Source organism: Corapipo altera, unplaced genomic scaffold, assembly GCF_003945725.1.
Source record: "Corapipo altera isolate COAL_440 unplaced genomic scaffold, ASM394572v1 239, whole genome shotgun sequence".
NCBI classification, from domain to species: domain Eukaryota; kingdom Metazoa; phylum Chordata; class Aves; order Passeriformes; family Pipridae; genus Corapipo; species Corapipo altera.
The window spans coordinates 947406-969373 of record NW_020884938.1 but is presented as its reverse complement, the minus strand read 5'-3'; the positions used below and the strand labels follow the sequence as shown (position 1 = coordinate 969373).

Sequence of the window (21968 nt, the reverse complement as noted above, 5' to 3'; positions counted from 1 at the left end):
TACCACTGATGTCAGTGACGGTAAAAATCATCATTCTCATGAAAACAGGGCTCCTTTGGGACTTCTAGAACAAATGAGCCTGTGACACTGAGAACATTTCTCCTGGCTTCGCTCAGCCCTGGCCCAGGGCAGGAGTGTACATAGAGCCCTTCACACCTGACCTAAATTAGTCCACCAGGTTTGCAGACCCCTCCTCAAATCTTCTTCCAAGCCCACTGAACAGCAGTGTGGTTGTACCTTCTGGAGGGAAGAGCAGCTTTGTTTTGTGCTTTAAAGAGAGAACGTCCTCAGTTTATCTGGGATTTCTGGTTGTATATCTTTGAATTTAAGTGTTTAGTTATCTTTGAATTCAGATATTTATGTGACCATGGCAAAATTACAGTTATATCCTTTATATGTATAAATGTATACACACTGAAATTGGACTACTCAGAATTCTGGCACTCCTGCAACATTGAGGGTATTTATTCTGAAATTACACCACGGTATTATTTGAAAGTAGAGCAATCTGATGCTTCCATTTTAAAAATGGGAAAGGAGGCTCGGGTGCCTCAGGGGACCAGCTGAATTACACAGAGGAAGAAACCACCAAAACAAGGAGCAGATCTTACATCTCCACAGGCCTGAGCCAACAAGCAGCCACTACAATATTCCTTCCAAGTCACGTCAATGCCGGGCCCTTTCTGCACCTCCTTGTTCCTCCCTTTCTTTGTCACTGTCACAATTAAATTAAGCTTTTACGTAGCTACCAAGTGGTCAATTGCTCTGCTGCCCTTCCTCAGAGTTAGTCCATTGCTAGATGGAGGACACAGATAGTAAACTCCCTGAAGAACAGAGTGGTTCAGACCTGTATCCGCAGCACGTTACAACTCTGCCTCAGCTTTGGCTGCTGAATCACTTTGCACCTAAATAATAACACCAAACCAAAGTCCTGCAGGTTCCAGGAAACATTTGCTTCGTTCATGAGGTCCTAAGAGTGGCCTGGAGCTCTGCAGGGGAAGAAAGGGGGGTGCTTGGCCCAGGCAACACAAGGGGCTTCCAACACCGCTCTTACCCAGACCCCAGGGGGGAAGCAAAAACCTGTTCCACTTCAAAACTTTACCACCCTGTGCTAATTCCAGTTCCAAATGCAAAATACAGTTTTAGCCGCACAATCTGGTGGCAACAGCAGAGACAGAACAACAGCCAAACTCTCCTCCTGTTAGAGGGAGCAGAGGACGTGGCCAGCAACTCCTGGAGCAGGTGTCCTGGACAAGGCCTGGGGACAGCTAAATGCCGCTTCTGCCTGCTGAAATAAAGGGGAAAGGAGAAATGTTGTTCACCAGTGCTGAAAAGGCTTTGTGTTAAGTAGGAAAGAACACCAGGATACTTAGAGCAAGGGCACCTTTTCAGCTCAGAGTCCACCACTCCCTTTGGATGGCAGATGAAGCTCCTAGATAAGACTGGGCTTGAAAAAAACCAAATTCTATTAAAAAAAAAAAAAGTTTTAATAAAACCATTTAAAATCCTGTTTTCTAAGGAAGCAATATTTGCAAAGTTACAATACCTCTGTGTGTTACTTTGAACCTTCCGTGCAGTTCCAGCAGAACTGGACAGAAGGGTTGATACCCTGAGGATATTAAGTTATCAGCAAGCTTCACAAAAATGGGAGGTTCACTGTTTGCCCTAACTGAGGGTCAGGCACCACAGACCACCCCTCAACAGGCTCTACAGAATTAATATTTGGGAGCACCTTTGTACGCCCCTGTCTCTGCAAAACCTTGGATCAGAGTGTTCCTGTTCCTTAAGCACCAAGATAAAGCACAAACCCATCAAACCCCCAGTGTCCACACTGTTTGTGCTCACAGAACAATGTAATTAAGAAAGTAAAAATGCCATAGGACCCCTAGGCCTAAATAACACCAGCTCTGCATTTGCAGCAAGTTCAGACCCACACCATTTTGGTAGCCTGACTTAACTGAGCCTTGTTCCTAAAGTGTTTTGAAGGTCAACAATGCAGAAAAGCTTCCTGCATTGGCTGTTAAAAAGCAAAACAACACCTATTATAATTCAATTTCCACACATGCATAACTTGGCCTTGGAAACATCTGTTTGCAGAATTAATTCTGACTCCAGGTTCCCAACCAGATGAAATCTCTCTTTGCTTTCCTTTGCTTTGCAGCACCAGTGTTTCACCCTCATCTGAACGTTTCCAGGTCACTGCTTGACCTTTGGCTTTAGCATTGGGGGTTTTCTTAATCTGAGTCAAACCCTTTCACGTGTTTGGGGCTCTTCCAGAATGGATGTAAATACATTTAAACCCATATTGTCTCAGCTGTCAAGGACAGCAAGACTGATCTGCAGCCCACTGAAGGCAGTGAGAACCAGTCTAACTGGTGTCAAAGTGGAACCAAATCCAGGCTGTACAGCAGGGACCTTTCCAGTGACTTTGAAATGGCTTTGGATCTGGCCCTGCCTCCACTAGTGACAACACAGACTAAAGCTGAAGAGGAAAGAAGAACATGTTGAACGTAATTGGGAAAAAAGTTGCTTCTGAAAAAGTTCCTTGGGCAGTTTCTACGAATGCAGTGAAGTTTAATGAGCACTCATCCCACTGTCTGTTGTCCCTTCCCAGTCAGAAAATCCTGGGGGCTGCAGGACTGAGGCTGACCCTTGAGAAAGGAACTCCACTGAGCAAGGACTGGGCACAGGGAGCAGAGGTGCTGCTGGGATCAGTCCCTTCTGGGACTACACACACACAGGACTGCAGTTACAGACAGGTTTCAAGTGCAGAAGCATTTTGTCTGCTTGGGCTGAAGTCAACAGGACAACTCCCACTGACTTCAGCAAGAGAGACCAGGGGCAACTGTGGAGAGTTTTTGCAAATCCAAAGCAAAATGCAGATGTGCTGAGCCAGAAGAGTCACATCCTGGCACTTCCCAGAGCAGAGCTGCTCTGAGCTGCCCCTTATGCCATAAGGAATGCAGCAGCTGCAGAGCCAAGGCAACTACAGGTGTAGAACTGCACTTAAACCCCGACTCCCTGTTCTCCTTACAAGCTCCTGACTGTAATCCTGTAATGTTAGCTTTGTACATGCACAGCATTTCCCACCCCCCACTGTGGTTAGTGTAGTTTCAGCTCGAAAATTACATTTGGTTGCATCATCTGTAGGCTCTTTATACTTGGAAGCATCCTGTCTGCAAAGTGATTCACATGATACTGCACAGATATAAAATTCCAGAATGATCCAACACAATGTTTACTTCTAGCTACTAACCAGTCAAATAAAGCCAGGGGAAAAAAAAACAAACTAAAAAAAAAAAAGAGTCTGATGCAAACCTTCCTTCAGTTCTTTTAGACTGTGAAAGAAGTGAACTGAGTTCTGTTCAAGTCTCACCTTTACCCCTACTGAGCCAACTTCTCCAAAAGACAAATGTATTGATTTCAGAACATTTTAAACCAGCAGAGAATATGACCCATCCTCAAGATGTCCCTATGCATTCAGATGTCCCATTTGCAAAAGCAAGACTACAGGATGGCAAAGAGCAAATCTCAAGTACTCCTGTGAGTGCTGTGGTCAATCTAAAAGCACTTTCCACACTAGAGCCCTCTGCCAACTTCTGCAGAGTTATTCCTGGTGCACATCGGAACCAGACTCAATATTCAGCTCTCTGCCTCAAAAATTCATAAAAGAACAAGTCACAGAATTAAGCTCAACACACCCTTAAAAAGGCAGTACCAGTGCCTGGACAGCCAGTGATAAAAAAATAAGATAAAAAGTCAAAGCAACTGTGCACTATCAGCCTAAACCACATAGTTTTCCTACGAGTTTTACGAGGCAGTGGTGAAGGAATGACTGGAAGTGGCACTCTGTGCTCTGGTCTAGCTGACAAAGTGGTGTCTGGTCAAGAGTTGGACTTGATGATCTTGGAGGTCTTTTCCAACTTTAATGACCCTGTGATTCTCTGATTATCAGGCACAGCACGTCACATGCTGAGACCATTATGGTAGGGGAGACCGTTTCAACTGGTTCTTCTCCTGTCTAAATTCATGTCTGTACTAAGTAATTTTTAACTAAGAATTTGTGTAATTGTTTACATTTTCATAGTTTTTTACAGTTTCAGAAGGATACAGAAATATTAACCAACTAGTCCACAATCTGGAACTACTCCACTGAAGCGCCCTTTGATTAAACTGGTAAAAACCTTCACCATCCTTACCTGTGTGAAAGATAACTTCGGGTCCAGTAAAGTATAGACAATCTTTTCCTTCCTAAATCTGGTTTTAAAAAATTTCCTTTTAAAATACACTCTGACTCTTTCTAACGTGAGGAATGTTAAGATGAAACACCTTTACACCCTGAATCTCCAAAGCCAGCAGACTCTGGCACTTCAGTCCAGATGGTAAAACACTATCTTATCACCCTGTGTTCCTCACAGAACTTTTTCTGGGAACCGAGGGGGAAGAAGGGCAAAGTGAGAGGGATAAGTCTGGGCTCTCAGTCTTGAACTGACAGACACACAGGAGATAAAGAATGTTTTTCATCAAAATTATTGAGGGAAGGTGTCATCTTTTCCCGTCACCATCAATACCCTTTTATGTCAGGCTGACCTTTCTGTGTATGTTGCACCAAGGTTACATCACACTGTCTTTTCCCTTTTCCTTCCCAATTTTTGTGCCACCCAAATTCAGAAAAGGATAGATAGATAGGCTGGACTTCACTGCTGTCCCTTACTGGCAGAAAGAAGAAAGAAGCATTAAAATACTGCATGTTGCTGCTTTCCTTCCTGGCAGTGTTTAACACCCTACCCAAGATTATTAATAGCAGTTCCACAAGCTCACTCATTCACTTTCCAGCACGCATCTGTACAAACCATGCCATCTTCTGGTGCTTCCTGGCAGCAAAAAAGAAATACCAGTGGCAGAACTTAAAACTGTCACCTCCATCTCCGTGTAGGGATCCCTCTCTTTACCAGCCTGTATCTGAGTGCAGCCCTACACTCTGCAAAAATGTTTCACGGCTCTTCCAGGTACCAAAATCCCAATGAAAAATGAAGTGCCAGAAACAGTCTGATTTACTGTGAAAATACCAACTCTGTCCCACAAACCAAGCAATCTGTGCTTTGAAAAAAACCTCTGGGTTCAAGGTGCTATAAAAAACACTCCTGTGACTGATGCTGTAAGAACTGGAACAGAAAATAATTTTGGAATCAGTTTCTTAATATGAAAGAATCATTTATCAGGAAGTTTATGACAGCTGGAACTGCCTCCCCACATGATATAAATAGAGACTGGCTAACATGTTGAGCCACCATTTCATCCCTTAACATTTTTTTCTGCATCCTGCAGAAATAGTTGCAAACACTATAGCTCACAAACAAGTGGCTGCTCTGTGTTTTCTTTCCCTGCAGCCACCCAAGGCTCCCCCATGCCTTTGTGTGTCACAGCTTCTCCTGGGTGTTAAAAGACTGGTTGTTTCCTTCCACTTCCTCGACTGGAAAGTTGTTCCAGAACCTCATTCTTCTTGTCACTTTGAGGCCAACACAAGACCCAGCCCTCATTGTTATTGTAGTTGCAGTAAGAGGACACTGCACAGTGTACACACCTTGTGCCTCAGGAGTATTAAAGAAATGGTTGCTACACCCCAAGCACCCCCCTACAACTGATCCCTCAGCATGCACAGGGCTATGGAGCCACAGGAACCATAAAATGGTTTGAGTGAGAAGGGACATTAAAGCCCATCTCATTCCACCCTCTGCCATGGGCAGGGACACCTCCCACTAGCCCAGGTTGCTCCAAGCCCCATCCAACCTGGCCTTGGACACTTCCAGGGATGGGGCAGCCACAGCTTCTCTGGGCAACCTGTGCCAGGGCCTCACCACCCTCACAGGGGAGAATTGCTTCCTAATATTCAACCTAAGACTTCTCTCCATCAGTTTGAAGCCACTCCCCCTTGTCCTGTCACTCCAGCCCCTTGGAAATACTCTCTCTCCGTTTTTCTTACTGTTCCCTCCAGGTCCTGGCAATCAGGTTCACTTCTCCAGGCTGAACAATCCCACCTCTCCCAGCCTTTGCTCCCAGCAGAGCTGCTCCATCCCTCTGATCATCTTGGTGCCTCCCCTGGACTCTCTCCAGCAGCTCCACATCCTTCCTGTGCTGTTCCCAGGGCTGGAGCAGCTCTGCAGGGGGGTCTCACCTGAGGGGCAGAATCCCCTCCCTCCCCTGCTGCCCACAGCACAACCCTGATGCCATCAGGTCACAGCCCAACCCAGCCTGGCCAGAGGAGGCACCACTGGCATTTGGATGCCCCACTTGGCTGCTTACACAGCTCCTTGTGGCACTGAAGGTCTGCAGTGGTAAAACTCTGGATGAAAGAATGCTACTGGCTTTCTAAAAGGAATGTTGGGGGACTACTCATTGGTTCCCTTGTTTTGCAGCACTCAATATTATTTAACACCAGAGAATGGCACTACTGTGCTTTCTTCCAATTATGTTTGTTTGCTTGTCTATAGCAAGCAAAATGTTCAGAGTAAAGTAAGTCAAGTAAGTTTCAGCTGTGTTTATGAATAACATTGATTTTTCTGGGTCTCCTGTACTGGATAATGCCACAAACATTAGGAATCTGAGAAGAGAGGCAATAATTCCTACTGAAAAAGTGAATTGGTGGCATTTTCTTAAGAAAGACAAGGAGTTACAAAGTGTCCCTCTAATGTTCTATCTAAGCAAGGTAACAAAATCAATGGACATGAACTCCTCTTAACACAGATAAATTGAGCACAGACTGCAACCCAAACTACTGCTATGCCATGGAAGAGACTTTCACCTTGAGGGACACAGTTCCCAGCCACAGGTCTTACATCTGGAACAAAAAAAAAAACAAACAAAAGCTTGAAGTAGGATTCCAGAATTCCATTAGACCTGAAATGGCCCAGATCTTGGGGTTGTAAAACATTTCTAGCCCTCAAAATAGTGTGGGGAAAGATAATAGAGGCTGGTCCTTCATTGCCATCATGCAGAACACATTTCTGGAGCACACATAACATGTTCCATGCAGTGCAGACATTCAAACCCTGGGATGAGAGTAGAGTTTGCCTGAATGCTTGGGATGGTCTCCACTACTCTGAGCCAGGACAGTGTAACACTAGATAGAGGCTTATTCAAACATTATAACATGGACAACTGGATATAGAAAGGTCAGTAATGACACTCCAGTAGAGCAAAATCAATCTCACCTGCAGTTATAGCTGGTAATTAGAAAAAAGATGGAGTCCATTATCCTTGAGAAATAAAGATGCACAGCATTTTGACAATGGAGTCACATTACTGATTTGAGTCCCACTAAAACACAGCTCCCTGCACGTTTCCTGGGTACACACTCAGCAAAAGTTGGTCCCATGAAAGACTGGATCAACTTCATGCAAATAAGGAAAAGCTGGAAGGTGTGCACAGGAGTATCAACCCTCATCTTAACTCCCCTTCTAGCATCCCATTTCCTGCCTATCATCATTAGCTAATTAATCTTAAAGTGTGAGCTCCCATTTCTTCTGGGAAATAAGGAAATGTGGGAAGAGGAAGAAGCTCAGACCTGTGCCAGCTATGGGTGTGCACTCAGTCACAACCTGCCTGCCAGCAGCTCCTCCTCAGAAGCTCCTCAGCCTCCACTTTGTTGGAAAGAAAATCATCTTCCCATCTCACACTTCTACCCCTCCCTCTTGATTTCCCATCACAATACTGGGACCTTCCTGCTGTGTTCACAGGGAACCCATAAGTTTCAACTTAACCCCTTTGTTCTAGATATCATCTCTAATTCCTTTTCTTGTGCTCTTTGAGTGTTTTGATCTCTGTACACTCTGTAAACCTCTTGTACCAGGTGGAGGGGAATTTTCCTCCTTGAAATATGAAGGGTGCTTATGCCAACACCTTTCAGTTTGGCAGAATCTGGCCCTTAAAACACAAATCCCTGTGTCTACTTCTTCTTCTAAGCCACTTCCACTAAAAAAAAAATCGGGATGCTCTTAGGCAGCAGAGAATTCTCTCAGAACAAGATTGGATAGGCTTGTAAAGCAGCCAAATCATTTTTATTTAAGGCTGTCATTGCACATCCAGCATAGCAAACCAAATTCCCACAGAAGTCCACTATCCATTAATGCCAAGTTTAAGCCTTCCTAAGCTAAAAACAGTGTAATGACTTGGGAGGAATTGCACCTACCTAACGGATCCTCAACCCAGAAAGGCAAAATTCCTTCAGTGGACAATAACAGCCCATAGGAGCACTGAGTTCAGCTGGGTCAAGAAACTGCATTTCAGTGAACCTCAGGTCACATACCTTCCTAGTCTGGTGAGAACTGAGCACTTGGAAAACTTCAGGTGTTTACACAGTAGGTTGGAACAGCCCAGGACCTTTTTCAAAAAACAGTGAATTGTTACGTAAACATGTAGCAATTTTCACCTAGTTGTTATTCAGACTTTGTTCTGGATTAATAGTTTAAAGCTACCTTTTCAAAGAAATAACTGCAGAGACACCAAAACCTAAAGGATTAGCCACAGCCTTAAGAGGAAAACCGTCAGCAAAACAGCGGCTGATGCTAACTCCAGTTGAAACTATCAGAAATTGTAATTATGGCCAGAGCTTTTCCTCGCCCCTGTGTCCAGCTAACACTGGTAGAACTAACAGGGACCATACGGGAGAAAGATCCCCGGGAAATACATTAGTGGGATTTCAGTCCAGCTTTCTGGGCATTGGATCATCTCACAAATCCATCATTTGACAGCACTCAGTTTAATAGGTGGCAATTTCAAAGAGCAACCAGGGACTGAGCTGCAAAAAAACCCCAGAAACTCAAGAAAATCATAGACTGGCTTGGGTTGGAAGGAACCTTAAAGATCATCTCACTCATAACTATATGTTATTTTTCTGTAACATAGGGGAGCAAATTCATACCAGTGGATGAATGGACCACCCCAGGCAGGCCAAGCCAGGACAATCCCAGCTTGCTTGCTCTGTATTTGTAACAGAGCTGGCAAAGACAGTCAAAGATGAGTTCCAGGGAAAGTTTCTTCTGCCACTGTGAATGGCAAAACATCAGCTACTACTGCCTTCACTGTTTGCATTCCCTTATGCTCTGGGAGTCCTGGAACAGAATCTCATTAAGCCAAACCCTAAACACACACAGGACAAAGGCAGATCCAAGGAGCTTAAAGTTCAGCACGTTTAGGAGACTGACTTTAATTAAGAAAATGCAAGAGGAAAAAAAAAAATAAAATAACCAACTATAGTCAAAACTTTTTAACCAAGAGGCCTGAATTGCAGAGCTTAAATCCAGATTTAGCCTCATAAATAAAAATGATCTATCTAAAGGTGCCAGAAATAGGAGTTCATGCTGAAGGCCTCATAAGCTCTCAGACTTAAAAACTCACAAATGCAAACAAAATCAGGCTCACAGTCCAGGATCCAGACTGAGCTCAGACTCTATTCTTAAAACAGGTCTCCGACCTTTCCTCCACCTACCTCAGGCGTAAATTAGAGCTCATTGCTGGCCTAGATTTCAACCCAAGTTCCACCAGTTTTATGAATTCACACCCAAGTCTCAACACCAGTGCCCAGGAGCTGCTGGTGACTCCCCTCTTTACTCACCCGTGCCAGGCTCTGTGTGTGTCTGTTTGCACATACACATGGCGGGGGAGAAGGGATGAATCTCCACTGTCAAAAAAATCAGCTGAATGCTGCACTCCCACACTGGGTTTGGCATACAAAAATCACAGGCTTTTCACAATCCTCAGTTATATTATTCATGCAGAATGCACTCAGCTTTCTATTGTTCCTGCTCTCATTGTTTATAAATGAGTCTTTGCTTCATCTGGGGATGGAAGTTCCTTTAAGTTTCCTCCAGTAAAAGTACTTCTGTAATGAGGTGCAGTGCTAGCACTCAGAGGGTTAAAGAAGTTTCTGGAAATGTTTGTGCTTCTTGGAAAAAAAAACAACAAACAGTATTTGCTTCCTTTATTGAAGGAAAAATGAACAACTGGAGCTCACTGATATGTTTTGGCCAATCTGATACACAGGTCCCTAATTCCTTCCTAACTGTTTCAGAAAAGAATTAAGTTCTTCATTTTGTTCTCTGTTACCTCAACATTTGTGAAGGGAATTTCTGAATATGTTAAGACTCTTGCTTTTACACCTCACTTAAATATTCCCACCACCAGCACATTAAAAAAAAAATTGCCCTGAGACTTGGTCTTCAAACATTGTACCTGGTGTAAATACTATTTCTCAAGACAGGACATGAATTGTTCCAGTAACTGCTGGTCCCTTTTGTTATGGCCAATACAGAAAAACATATATCCCTTTGTGCAGCAATATTGCAGATTCCAGGATGCAGCCTGTTCGACAGCCCGGGCTGTCACCATTAATCCTGGGGACTGGGCAAGATCCTGGTGCACTCCCCCAGCTCAGAGTTTTTTCAATCCAATTTAAGTTAATAAACAGTGGACTGAAAGACAAAAGAAGGAAGTAAGTTAATCACACAGCACCCTGGATGGCTTTTGACTCCAGAGGACATCCTGCTCTTTCAGGTCCAGTATCCCCGTGTTGTAAAGGCAGGTGGGGCTGCATCCTTCACCCCTCTGTGCTACACTGACTGATTTTAAAGTTCAAAGGACTCCTCTATGCTGCCACTAAGGCTGAGATACTGCACATCCAAAGGGGACAACGGGCAGGCTGTCACCTGACATACTGGAACCAGAAAACTGGAGTCAAATTCATCCAGCCAGCTGTATTTTGGAGTGAAAGGAAATTTCTTTTTTTTGAACTAAGGACTCGAGAAATGTAATAGTTTGCCAGTTAATGGAAATGCATTACACTTCACTAATGTTAAGCAAAGAAACAATTCAATCTCTTTCAAAAACCACCTCCTGTCTACTTGCAAATATCAGTGGACTTTATTAAATGAATGGGTTTTGTCTTTTTAATATCAACCCCTAATATATCAGCTCTTAACAGAAGTTTAATGAAGCCATCCCCAAGAGCAGTGTCTCTAAGCCAACAATCTCCATCCTCTCTGGGTTTTCCCAACACTCTGGACTGCCATCATCCTCCCTCTCCCCTTCTCACCTGCTTCTCTCCCCCTGCTCAGGTTCTGTGCTAATGCTGGGTAACTCCAGTGAACTCCAGGGAAATATATTTCTGGATTTACACCTGCCTAGCCAGCAGAAAATGTAAATTGAACTGAATAGTATTTAATTAAAGGCATTTCCCCCCTTTAATTTATGAGAAAAAAATAACAAAGTCTAGATTGTATTGCTCATGCACATCCTCAAAAGTGTCACATTCCTCCACAGACCCTGTTGAGAAAAGCTACTCACATACTTTTTCACTCAAAACACACAAGCAGAACTTGGTCTGCAATTAATGCAGAGAACAAAAAGTATTTCTTTCAACAAAGATAAGCCCTGTAGGTCATTTGAAGGAGGGAGTGTAGTGCACTATTTCAACTGGCTTTAAAACAACAGTTATTTCTTTACATATCTGCAGTTTAAGCGCCAGGTTTTGTCTAAGAAGACAGAAAAAAAGATGGCAAATGCTTCTGTCACTGCTGCATCCCAATTAGTTTTGGAGTGGTGAAAGACGACATACTAAAACAACCCCATGTAACATGGAGAGTAAATAACTTCCAAATCTGGGAGCTCGGTGTGTGCAAGGAGTGCAAGACATCCAGGAGAAAAAAGTGCACTGGGAAAAAAAACCAAAAAACCTCGGGTTGTTTTCCATTTAAATCCATGCCTATTCAAAACAGTCATATCTGAATTTCTAAGAGCAAGCAAAATCACTATGCATTTACCATACTAAATGCCTTTTTCATCAACCAACAAAACAGAGCAGATACAAATGAACCAATCAGGGGTTTGGAGTGAGCTATCAGTGTTAGAAAAGCTACTCTGCACATTCCAGTTGAGTCACCACAGAGAAATAGGAGAGGGGAAAAAAAAAAAAAAGAGGAAGGAAAAAAAAGGGGGGGGGGAAATAAATTACTGTGTGCAACTCCATCTGCAAACTGCTTCTCCCGCACTGGTATGTAATAAAATGTGTTGCTAAGATACAAGCTGCTAAAGAAGTTCATTAAAGGACACTTTAAACAAAGCTGCCAGACTCTTTTCCCTTTAAAGACTGCTTATTTGGTTCTGTCCCTTGTGTTTATAATTAGGTCCTCTATATGAGAGATTGTGCTCCATTCAAGCCCACTCAGCAAAGAATGTTAATAAAATAACGTAAATAAGGCACTGGCTTAGGTTGTGTATATTTATGGGCTACGGAGCTGTTGACAGAAATACATCTGGATTACAACTTGTATTTTTAAATGCAAAATAAATGCTTTTCCACGGAGTTTCTCCCCAGGCTGGAGAACAGAAACGCCGGCTTCTGCACCCAGCACTCTGGCCTAACTTTTAGAAAATACTTTCAGGCAGAGAAAACTGGCTTCTTGCCTAAAGTTTGGAGTTTCTGAGGTGCCTCTCATTTAGGCTTTTATATGTGAGTCTTTGTTATCTACACTGAAATAAAGGACAACATTGTTTACTTTCTCCTGGCAATCTTTCTCTTTTTCCATCTGTATACAAGTTCCTCGATGTGTGTTAACGATTTGCAGAATTTCCTTGATCTTAGTTATATTCAAAAGTACGTCTATTTTGTCACATCTTACTGCCAGGGAAGATATGTTATCAAATAGGTCTTTATCTGACCTCATGTAAAATACTTTTAGCCTCCACAGGAACACTTGCATGGTAGGTGTATTTTAGCTTTTGTTTTGGCTGAAGGGAAAAGAATGGGCAAGGCTTACTTTGCTTTACTCACTGTGAGGAAATGACATCTAAAGAAATAATTCCAGCATTTATCTGTTTGGGACTTAATAACAAACAAGCTGCATAAATCACAGATGAGAGTTAGTATCAGTGATTGTATAGGGAATGTTACTTGTCACTTTGTAACCTGCATCTCATAACAAATTCCGTATCACAGTCCCCAGTATGTATATATTTTTAATTACATTTTCAGGCTCATTTACATGCGCATATTGGCTTTCTGCCTGAATGATATCAAAGAGAAAGACCTTATGCTCACACCCAACCACACACACGAGCACATTTATACACAGAGACACTCCAGTCTGAACATTTCTGAGAATGGAAGCTTCTCTTGTCTTTCTCGTCCTCAGAGAAGCTTCGATTCACCAATAAATCTTTAGGCAATCTCAGCTGATCCAAAGCGCTTTAGGAAAACACAGCGTTACGGAAAACGCAGGTTAATCTCTGCTGCACGTCAAAAGTACCAATGATTCTCACTTGACTCACTTAATCAAAATGTAATATACAATTTCACTTTCTGTAGCCCTGTAAGATTGGTCGTCGATAGCCGAGTTTGCGCAGAGAGGCAATTCCACTGCTCCTCCCTGGACCGGGGGTGAGCTCCATGACAGAGCACCAACAGGATCAACTTCAATCAATGTGGAAACGAAAAGAACTTATACACTGCACAGATTTAGCTTCTGTTTCAACACCAATTGTGTGCTCCTCTCGATTAAACAGCAGCAATCAGACCAGCCTTCCCGTGAACACACAGTTCTGGCCACAGCCTTAACACCCACCCAGGCTCTTAAAACTGAATTACAACTCTGAAAATGAGATTGCCTCTCAAAAGCCTAAATTAACACCACCCATCACATCTACTGAGCTCTCAAGCACTTATTGTCTTGATTTTACTGCAGCCACACTTAGAGTCAGTTCTCTGGTTTTACTTCACTCCAAGGGGTGGTCTGTAGTTTAAACTACGTATATTTAACTTCTCCACGGGTTAAAAAAAGAAAATTCATCCTCAGTTTCCCACTGTCTCTGTCTATTAAGCAGAAGGTCTGGCTGTACATGTGCAAAAAGCCCTGTGGTACATATTAGATTTCAGCAGAGGCTCTCTATTGGCAGTTGCAGGTTGGAGGAGAACTAAAGCCGCATCAGCAATTTCCTATGACACTCTGGAAATTGCTACTACATAACAATAAGCAGCTGATTCAAAAAAGAGAGGGGTGGGGGGAGAAAGCAGGTTTAAGGAGGTACATTTTGGCTCAAGGAGAACAATTCCAAATTAAAAAAGTAGTACCACCTTAAGTTAAAAAAAAAGTAATACATATATATATATATATAAAAGTACACGTATATCCACACATAAGGGAAGTGTGTGATGAGGATTGGACAGACCAGATATGAGTCTGTTATGTTGCAATAACTGTCTGCTTTAATGGCAGAATGACAAATTTGCATTTCAATTAGTCCAATTCTTTTTTTTTTTTTGTTTCGTTCTTCTTTGTTCTTATCTTAAACTTGCAGCCCATTTCCACAGTTCCTTTACCTCCAGCTCCTCTGTGTGTCCCAACTGCCCTCCTGGACACCCTGGCCACACAGACACCATTTACCAAGGCCCTGTCTCGTTGATTTGCAAACTTCTCCCCTTTAACTCCCTCGACTGGAAATTGTGTTGACGCTTCAGATTTTGTTTGGGGAGCGGAGGGGAGAGGGAGGTATCACTTTATAATCAAGTACAAAAATACTGCATATTTAATCTTTGATCACACAGAGAACGGCAAAGAGGGAAAAGTTAAAAGTAACTCCGTATGAATGTGTCTTTATATGCCTTCACGCTTTCAACTTGAAAATCAAATCTGGAATGAGATGAAAAGGGATTTTCTCTACTTGAACATACCAGAATTGTTGAGACTGATACAGTATCCCACTGGAAATGTGGTTTAAAACCACCATTCAGAGCCCCTTCTTTAGCATCATGCCACGGAAAGGACACATTCCCGTTTTCTTCCACAAATACAGTGGGCCTGTGGACCAGCTCCTGAAGCAAAGTGAACTGGTTTGCACATCTGCCAAGACACACTGCTCTGGGTGAGCTGCACACATGGCATCCACCAGTGGAGAGTGGGTCCCCTCAATCCAGAGCTCCTGACAAAGCCTCCTGCAGAAACACCACTTCCAACTGCCCAACCATCTACTAAAACAATAAACCAAATTCTGACTCCAAGACGTGCAGCTCCTACACAGAACTGAAGTTGCCTTGAAAGGATCTCCCCACCAAAGTATCTGAGCAAATACCTGTTTGCTGCAAGTGCAAATTAGGGATTTTACAACGTGTAACAGGTAGCAAGTGTCTTTAGTGTGAAAGCAGAAGGGAAATAAAAAGGTATTGTTGGCATAATTCCTTTTTCTGAATAGACAAAGGCGTTGTAAGGAAAAAATTGCTAAATCACAGGGATAATCATCATAGCCAGCTCCTCTAATGAGGCATCATGGGATTACTGGAGTTATTATAAGAGTCATCTTATTGAAGAAATTCAAAGTTAATTGAAATCAATTGTACTGTTCTGACAGCAGGTGTTTTAAGTGGCTAAAATATCAAAGTGAACCCTTTAAAATGGTTAGAATGAACGTAACATTCACTTTTCAACTTAGCCCTGCCAAGTGATTCACTGCACAAGTACAGAAAAGTGTACAGTCAAAGAAAAATGCTGGAATGAAATCCCATTTCCCGTGCCAGTCCAGCAGCTCCCAAACAAAAGGGGGTTCTAACCCCCTCCAGTACACATTTTCACTATGGATGTGCAATTTCCATGAATCTTATAAGGGCAACCCAATGGAAGGCAGAAAGCCATACTTCCATTGTGTTCCACCTCCATGAAAATGTCCTTTATTACCCTTTCTCCTCAGTAGGAACAGGGATCTCAAAAGGGTGTTACTGAAAGCACAAACAGAAGGCTGGGATTGCCATGACTCAAACTACATTCCTGATATTCCTGAGTTTCTCCTCTGAGGAGCCAAAGGTAAATTCCTCCCTAGTTTTGTCACTTTTTCTACAGAGGGCAAAGCAACCAATAAATTGCCAGCTGATTTTGCAATTAAAAAAAGAAAAAAGAAAAAAGAAAAAAAAGGAACTGGAGCTTTCTGAGTCACAATCCAGAACTAATCTTTACTCTGACCCAGTGAGTTCATTTCATTCCAGAGTTGTTCAGAATTCCCAGACAAGTCAGTGGGACCTCAACGTGCAAAGTCAAGCTTATATTTAATACCTGTTGTCTTTGTGTCTAAAGACTCAGTGCAGTGACTGAAAAGTTTAATACTCCACCTGGGAGCCCATGGCCCTGTCTCCCTGGACTTCCAGAGCCACCCATGGGTGGAATTCTTGCCAGAGCACTGGGAAGCACTGTGCACACCTTGGGACAGGGTTTGACCTCGGGTTCAGCTCCATCTGGAAATGCCTTTCAGATTTGGCCCCGGTTTTCACTGAGGCTTTACAACCCTTCTTTTACCTTTCCCGTTTGGAAGGTTCCCAGCCATATGAAATCCTGAGCTTTGGCAAATGTCAACAATTTACCCTTTAACACGTGTAAACAATGCTGCCATTTCCAGGCACAGCACAGCAGGAATTTCAACAAACCAAAGCCCCGATGTCCTCCTCTTCCCCAAAACAAAGAGCTCGCATCATTATGATCAGGCATCTCGAGCTAAACCTTTTCCAACAACTTGCACAAGAACTGTACTTCAATTTTAAGATGTCTAACACTTTCCACAAACAGGCTTTGCTGGTGATCACCACAGGCAAAATACAGTCAGCGATTTAATTTCAGATATACCACCACCCCCCCCCCCAAAAAAAAAAAATCAAACCAGCAATAACACAGGCTGGGAGAGTCTGCCTGAAACTAATGTTGATTTTCTGCATAGATAGTAAATTATGGTAAAGAAATGAGGCAGTGCACAAGTGAATGGCATATACATAATGTCTTTCAGGAAGACATATTTTTATTACCACGCTCCAGGACAGGCTGGTTGAATTCAGAGTTCATCACGGGCGAAAATATAGTGGCCCACACATGCTCATTGCTTATTTTTAAGACCTGGCTTGCCACCTAACACTTATGTCAGTAAAAAGGAACTTACAACCGGAGGTTAAAGGTTTGCTTATTTGTTTATCCTGATCTATTAATTAATAAGACACAACTTTCTAAAATTAAAATACCCTTAATGACTCTTTAAGGACATAAAGAAAGCGAGATACACATGCAGCAGAGCACCTCTGGTGTGCTTTTAAGGCCAGTGCTGGCTCTTATGATAGCTCTTTTATTTACATATAAATGCTTGTTGCTTGACAATTTAGATAAAAATGTTACTGCTGCTCTGCATGTGCTGTAGATTGAAGGTGTAAAACCACTGGACCAACTAATGGAGTCTTCACACATCATATCTTGTTAAAGAAGAGGTAACCCACTCTCAAATGTGATTACAATTAATCAAAACTACAGCATCCAAAGGATATACCTCTGACAGAAGTCTAACTTTTTGCCTTTCTGAGTTGGATGCCAAATTTAGTACTGACTGAAGCTGTGCCCTTCCAATAATGACAATGATGGCTCTGCAGTACTTATTTGAAAACACTGAGAAAATATTACAACTATGCTTAACTGCATATGTCTCTAAGCCACCAACACAAAAGAAACATCCATGACTAGCCAGGGATTCTTAACTGGGCTGTAACTTTAAATCCAACTGTGCATAAATCTACTTCATACATTTACCTCAAAAGCTGGGTTTGTCATTCAGTTCTTTCTTGTGTTTATTTGTAACTTTCAAGAAGAGGAAATATTGCCACAAATGCCAATGGCTACAATGGAAAAGTGATGAATAGGGGCACCGAGAGATAACACTCACTCCTGTTATATTTCTAACAGATGTGGATGATGTGGATCCATTCGTTTTACTATCTGTTTCATCATCCACATGTGCAGTTTAATTGAAATGCAATTTTAGGGTCTTCTGTATTCAGTGCATGCACAATCAAAGGTATACATTATTGAATTATGAATTAGTTGTGCCTAAACAAATCTTCGGGGGGGGGGGCAGAGGGGGGAGGAATGTAAATACATATGTAAAAATAACCTCCCTGCTTACACTGCCTGCTTAAGTTTACCCTGGTGTTTTCAGAGGGCCAGGAAATCACCAGCAGCCCAGCTATTTTCTCAGGAGCCTCCAGTGCACCTTCCCCACACCCTCAAGGACCCAGAGTTCATTTGTGAGCCATTACCTAAGGAGCAACTGCTAATTATAGCAAGTCTGCAAAGTCACACCATGGGTTTGTGACCCAGTCACAGGCTGAGACCTCCAAACTCATTTCACTTGTGACCTGAGACAGATTCCAGTGTAGACCTCTGGAGGTGGCAGCCTGGAGCACGAGGACACCACACCGCCAGCCAGCCTCTTATTTATGAGCTCTTGTTGCACAGGGCGTTGAAATCAGTAAAAGAAATCTGGGGGTTTGCCTAAAAATAGCAGGTTTCCTGCCAGGCCAAATTTGCTGTTTACAGACTTTAAGTATTTTATGTTTAATTACTTCACGGTCTATAGATTTATTTACAAGATTATGAGGAGGGCGAGTCATAAATACACGACATTGTTTACTAGTTAGTTTGGATTATACTATATATAATATGCTGCACAAGCTTAGCAAGAGCCTTTTTCCCTGAGCTGAATCAGAACGTTCAAACTGTATTTTCAAATGTGTCTCTCTGCCTTATCTAAATTCCAACATGACACATAATAAATAGCTTCTCATTTACTATGATCATAAAAATTTAAACAGCCTTGAAATAGTTGCTACAATACAGGGGGAAATGATCAAATGTATGTTCTAAATACCCACTTAGAACAGTAAAACTATTTCCATATTGAAGAAAGAACACATAAAGATGCATTGTTGCAGTAAAGGCTGTTACCTTGTTTAAAAAAAAAAAACCCTTCTACTCAGTATAGTAGTATTAGAGTCAACAACTTGCTGTTTTACACTGCAAAAAAGGGACTAACAGCCCTTAGCTATCATGTAGTGTCAGATTTGCTTTAAAAAAGAAAGTATCTGATTTGATTCTATACAGTGATTAAACATCTTTGTGCTCTGCTGAGTAGGGTATTCTCTCCCCTCCCCCCTCCAAAAATGGCATCAAAGCAATCAAAATGGTAATGTTGAGCATGAATGGGGCCCCATCCCCCACCGGCAAACTCCGCAGACTTTTCTCCATGTTAGGAGGAACCAACACCCCTTCCTCACAAAATGGAAGCTTCCACTACCAAACTGAGAGTGCTGACAAATTCTGATTACAATAAACTGGGAGGAAAAAAGGGTGGCGTGCAGCCACCATCGCCCGCGGGCACGGCTCGCAAGGGGCACGGAGCACTTTTGCAACTTCCACCGCAACTCCGGCGAAACAAAACACAACACACACACACCGGAAAAAAAAAAAAAAAAAAAAAAAAGGAAAAAAATTAAAGAAAGGAGAAAAAAAAGAATGGGAAAAAGGGGTGGACCCGCGCACGTGCCCCTTTCCCCCGTCCCCGCGGCGGGAGGGATGCGGGGATGGATGCGGGGAGGGATGCGGGGAGGGATGCGGGGAGGGATGCGGGGAGGGATGGATGGAGGGGCGGCTCTGGGCTGGCGGGCGCTGTCCCCGGTGCTGGTGCTGAACGGAGGAGCCCCGCTCGGGGCCGGGCGAGGGAGGGCAGGGCAGCCCGGGCAGCGGGGCAGCGGCAGCGGGGCAGGGGCACCCCGGGGGCGGCCGCGGAAAGTTGAGCCCCGGGCTGGGCAGGGGGCTCCGGGCGGCACATCCCCCGCAGGCTCCACCGACCGCTCCCCCCGCGCCTGGAAGTGCCGGGAGAGGGGCCGAGGGAGGGAGGGGGGCGCGGGGAGTCGGGCGAGTGGGAAGGCGAGCGGGAAGGGGAGCGGGAAGGCGGGTGGGAATGCGGGCGGGAAGGGGAGCGGGAGCGCTGTCCGCGGTGCTGAGCGCCCCGAAACTTTCCTGCCGGGAAACCTCCTCCCGGGGGTCACCCCGCGCAAAAACAGCCACGGCAAAGTTTGGGGAGGGCAGGCGGCCAGGAGGGGAGCAAGGTTCCCGGCTTGTTGTGGCCCCCTCCTCCGTTTCGGTGGGTTGCTCCCCCCGCCTCCCCCCACCGCCACCACCTCCCGGCAGCCGAAACAGGTTAATCTGTTTTTATTCGCATTTTTGGAAGCGGGGGGGGGGGGGGGGGAAAGAAAAAGCCTAAGTGAGAAAGAAAAAAAAACAAAACCCCCGAATCAAACCAGGGAAAAAGAAAGGGGGGGGGGGGGGGAAAAAAAAAAAAAAAAAAAAAGACGACGAAGAAGAAAAGAAATAAAGTGATCAATAAAAATCAGTTTTGTAATCAAACCCAGAAATGGCTCCGAACGGGGCTCCAGCCTCCTCCCTCCCAACTCTTACTCTGCACATTACACGGAAGTGCACAAAGTAGCCCAAGACAGGAGAATTTTCCATATTCCTAAAACATGTCGACCAACTCAAAATGGACGCCTCTCTTTTTTTTTTTTTTTTTTTTTTTTTTTACGTTTTAACTACTGCTTATCTTTTTACTACTAGTACTGAAAATCATTCTTTCCCCCAGCAAGACATCAGAGAACCCGACCTCATTATGAAAACATGCATTTTCTGACTCTACGCAGAGGAAAATGAATGTTATATTCCCTGCTGCCGGTATTTTTCAGCTAACGCAGACACTTTTCGGATGTTTAGATAGTGCACCGTAAAAACAAGAAGAAAAACCAAACACAACTGAATCGATCTGTTCCTTACTTGTTTCTCATTAAGAGCTGCTATTCTTGATTGCCTTTCATGGATTTGTTTCTTAAGATCCCCGTTCTGCAAAAACGGCAACAAGATGCATATTAAAGGCAAAGTGCAAACTAACCCCTGTAATGAATAAACTTGCGAGCTAGAAATTGTTCAAAGGCAAAACCGTTCCACCGAAGCCGTACGGAAGCATGCACACACAAAACACCCTCCTTAGCAAGAAAGCTCAGTGCAGACTACAAAATGAGATCTCTTACTGATAAAGTTTCTCATCCTGCTGTCCCAGCACAACTGCGCTTATTACGGCAGGGATAAAACACTGAAGAAGAGGTAAAAAAAGGATCTGCATTTACCTGTGGATCTTGCTTCATCTGTGCAACTAGTTTCTATTAAAAAAAAAAAAAAATCACCCCCCCCCCCCCCAAAAAAAAAGGAGGAATTAGAAACTGTTTCAAGTTTAATGGATTTTTTTAAATGTATGTATGTGTGTGGACGGGGGAGGGAGGGGGGTAAGGAACAAAGAGGCAAGTAAACACTGCGAGTCAGTTTCTAGCAAAGCTCATAAATATTCAAGTCTCGTCCTAATCTCTCCAACACACACACACACACACACACTCGCACTCGCTCACACTCACGCGCACTCGCACAGCACCGACCGCAGCGTTCGCCCCGCATCCTCTCTCTCCCCGGCGCACACACACACACACACACACACACACCCCCGCGCACACACCCCCACAAAACTCGGCCCAAAGTACTTTGTGGGAGTGCTCGCCATTGCGGCGGGGGGCCGGGGGTCCCGCCGCCCCCCCTCCCGCTGCGGCACGGCGGCGGTGGCCGGGCATGCACCGGGGCCGGCGGGACCGGCAGCGCGGGGGACCCGCCGGCGCCGTCCTTTACCTGCTGGCACGGGATTTCCACTTTTAACGCCTCCTGCAAGCCGGGTAGCTCCATCCCTGCAACTTGCCAGGCACTTTCCTGCCACTTTCAGCGCCGAGGGAAGTTTGTTTTTTTTTTTTTTTTTTTGTTTGTTTGGTTGGTTGGTTGTTTGGTTGGTTGGTTTGCTTTTTGGTTTGGTTTTGTTTGGCTTTTTTTTTTTCTCTCTCTTTTCGTTTCTTTCCCTCCTTTCTTTTCTTTTCTTTTTTTTTCTTTTTTTTTTGGCTTTTTTGTTTGTTTTTGTTTTCTTTTCTCTCTCTCGCTTTTTTTTTTTGCAACCGACCCGCCAGCCAGCCAAGGCAGCCACCCCCTCCCTCCCTAGGAAAGAAAAAAGTAAATTAAAAAAAAAAAAAAAAAAAAAAA

General features: G+C 43.7%; 1 protein-coding gene across 2 annotated transcripts in view; it reads right to left on the bottom strand.

Moving 5' to 3' along the window:
• PHF21B (PHD finger protein 21B) overlaps nt 1-21736 on the bottom strand; it is a 146285-nt gene extending 124549 nt beyond the window's left edge. For both annotated transcript variants that reach the window (XM_027660833.1, XM_027660834.1), the window contains exons 1-3: nt 21570-21736; nt 21023-21055; nt 20673-20738 (exon numbers count right to left, since the gene is read on the bottom strand). In XM_027660833.1, coding sequence (XP_027516634.1) covers nt 20673-20738; nt 21023-21055; nt 21570-21623 — 153 coding nt within the window. In that variant the 5' untranslated portion in view covers nt 21624-21736. The remainder of the gene's footprint in view (nt 1-20672; nt 20739-21022; nt 21056-21569) is intronic.
• Nucleotides 21737-21968: the final 232 nt, after the last annotated feature.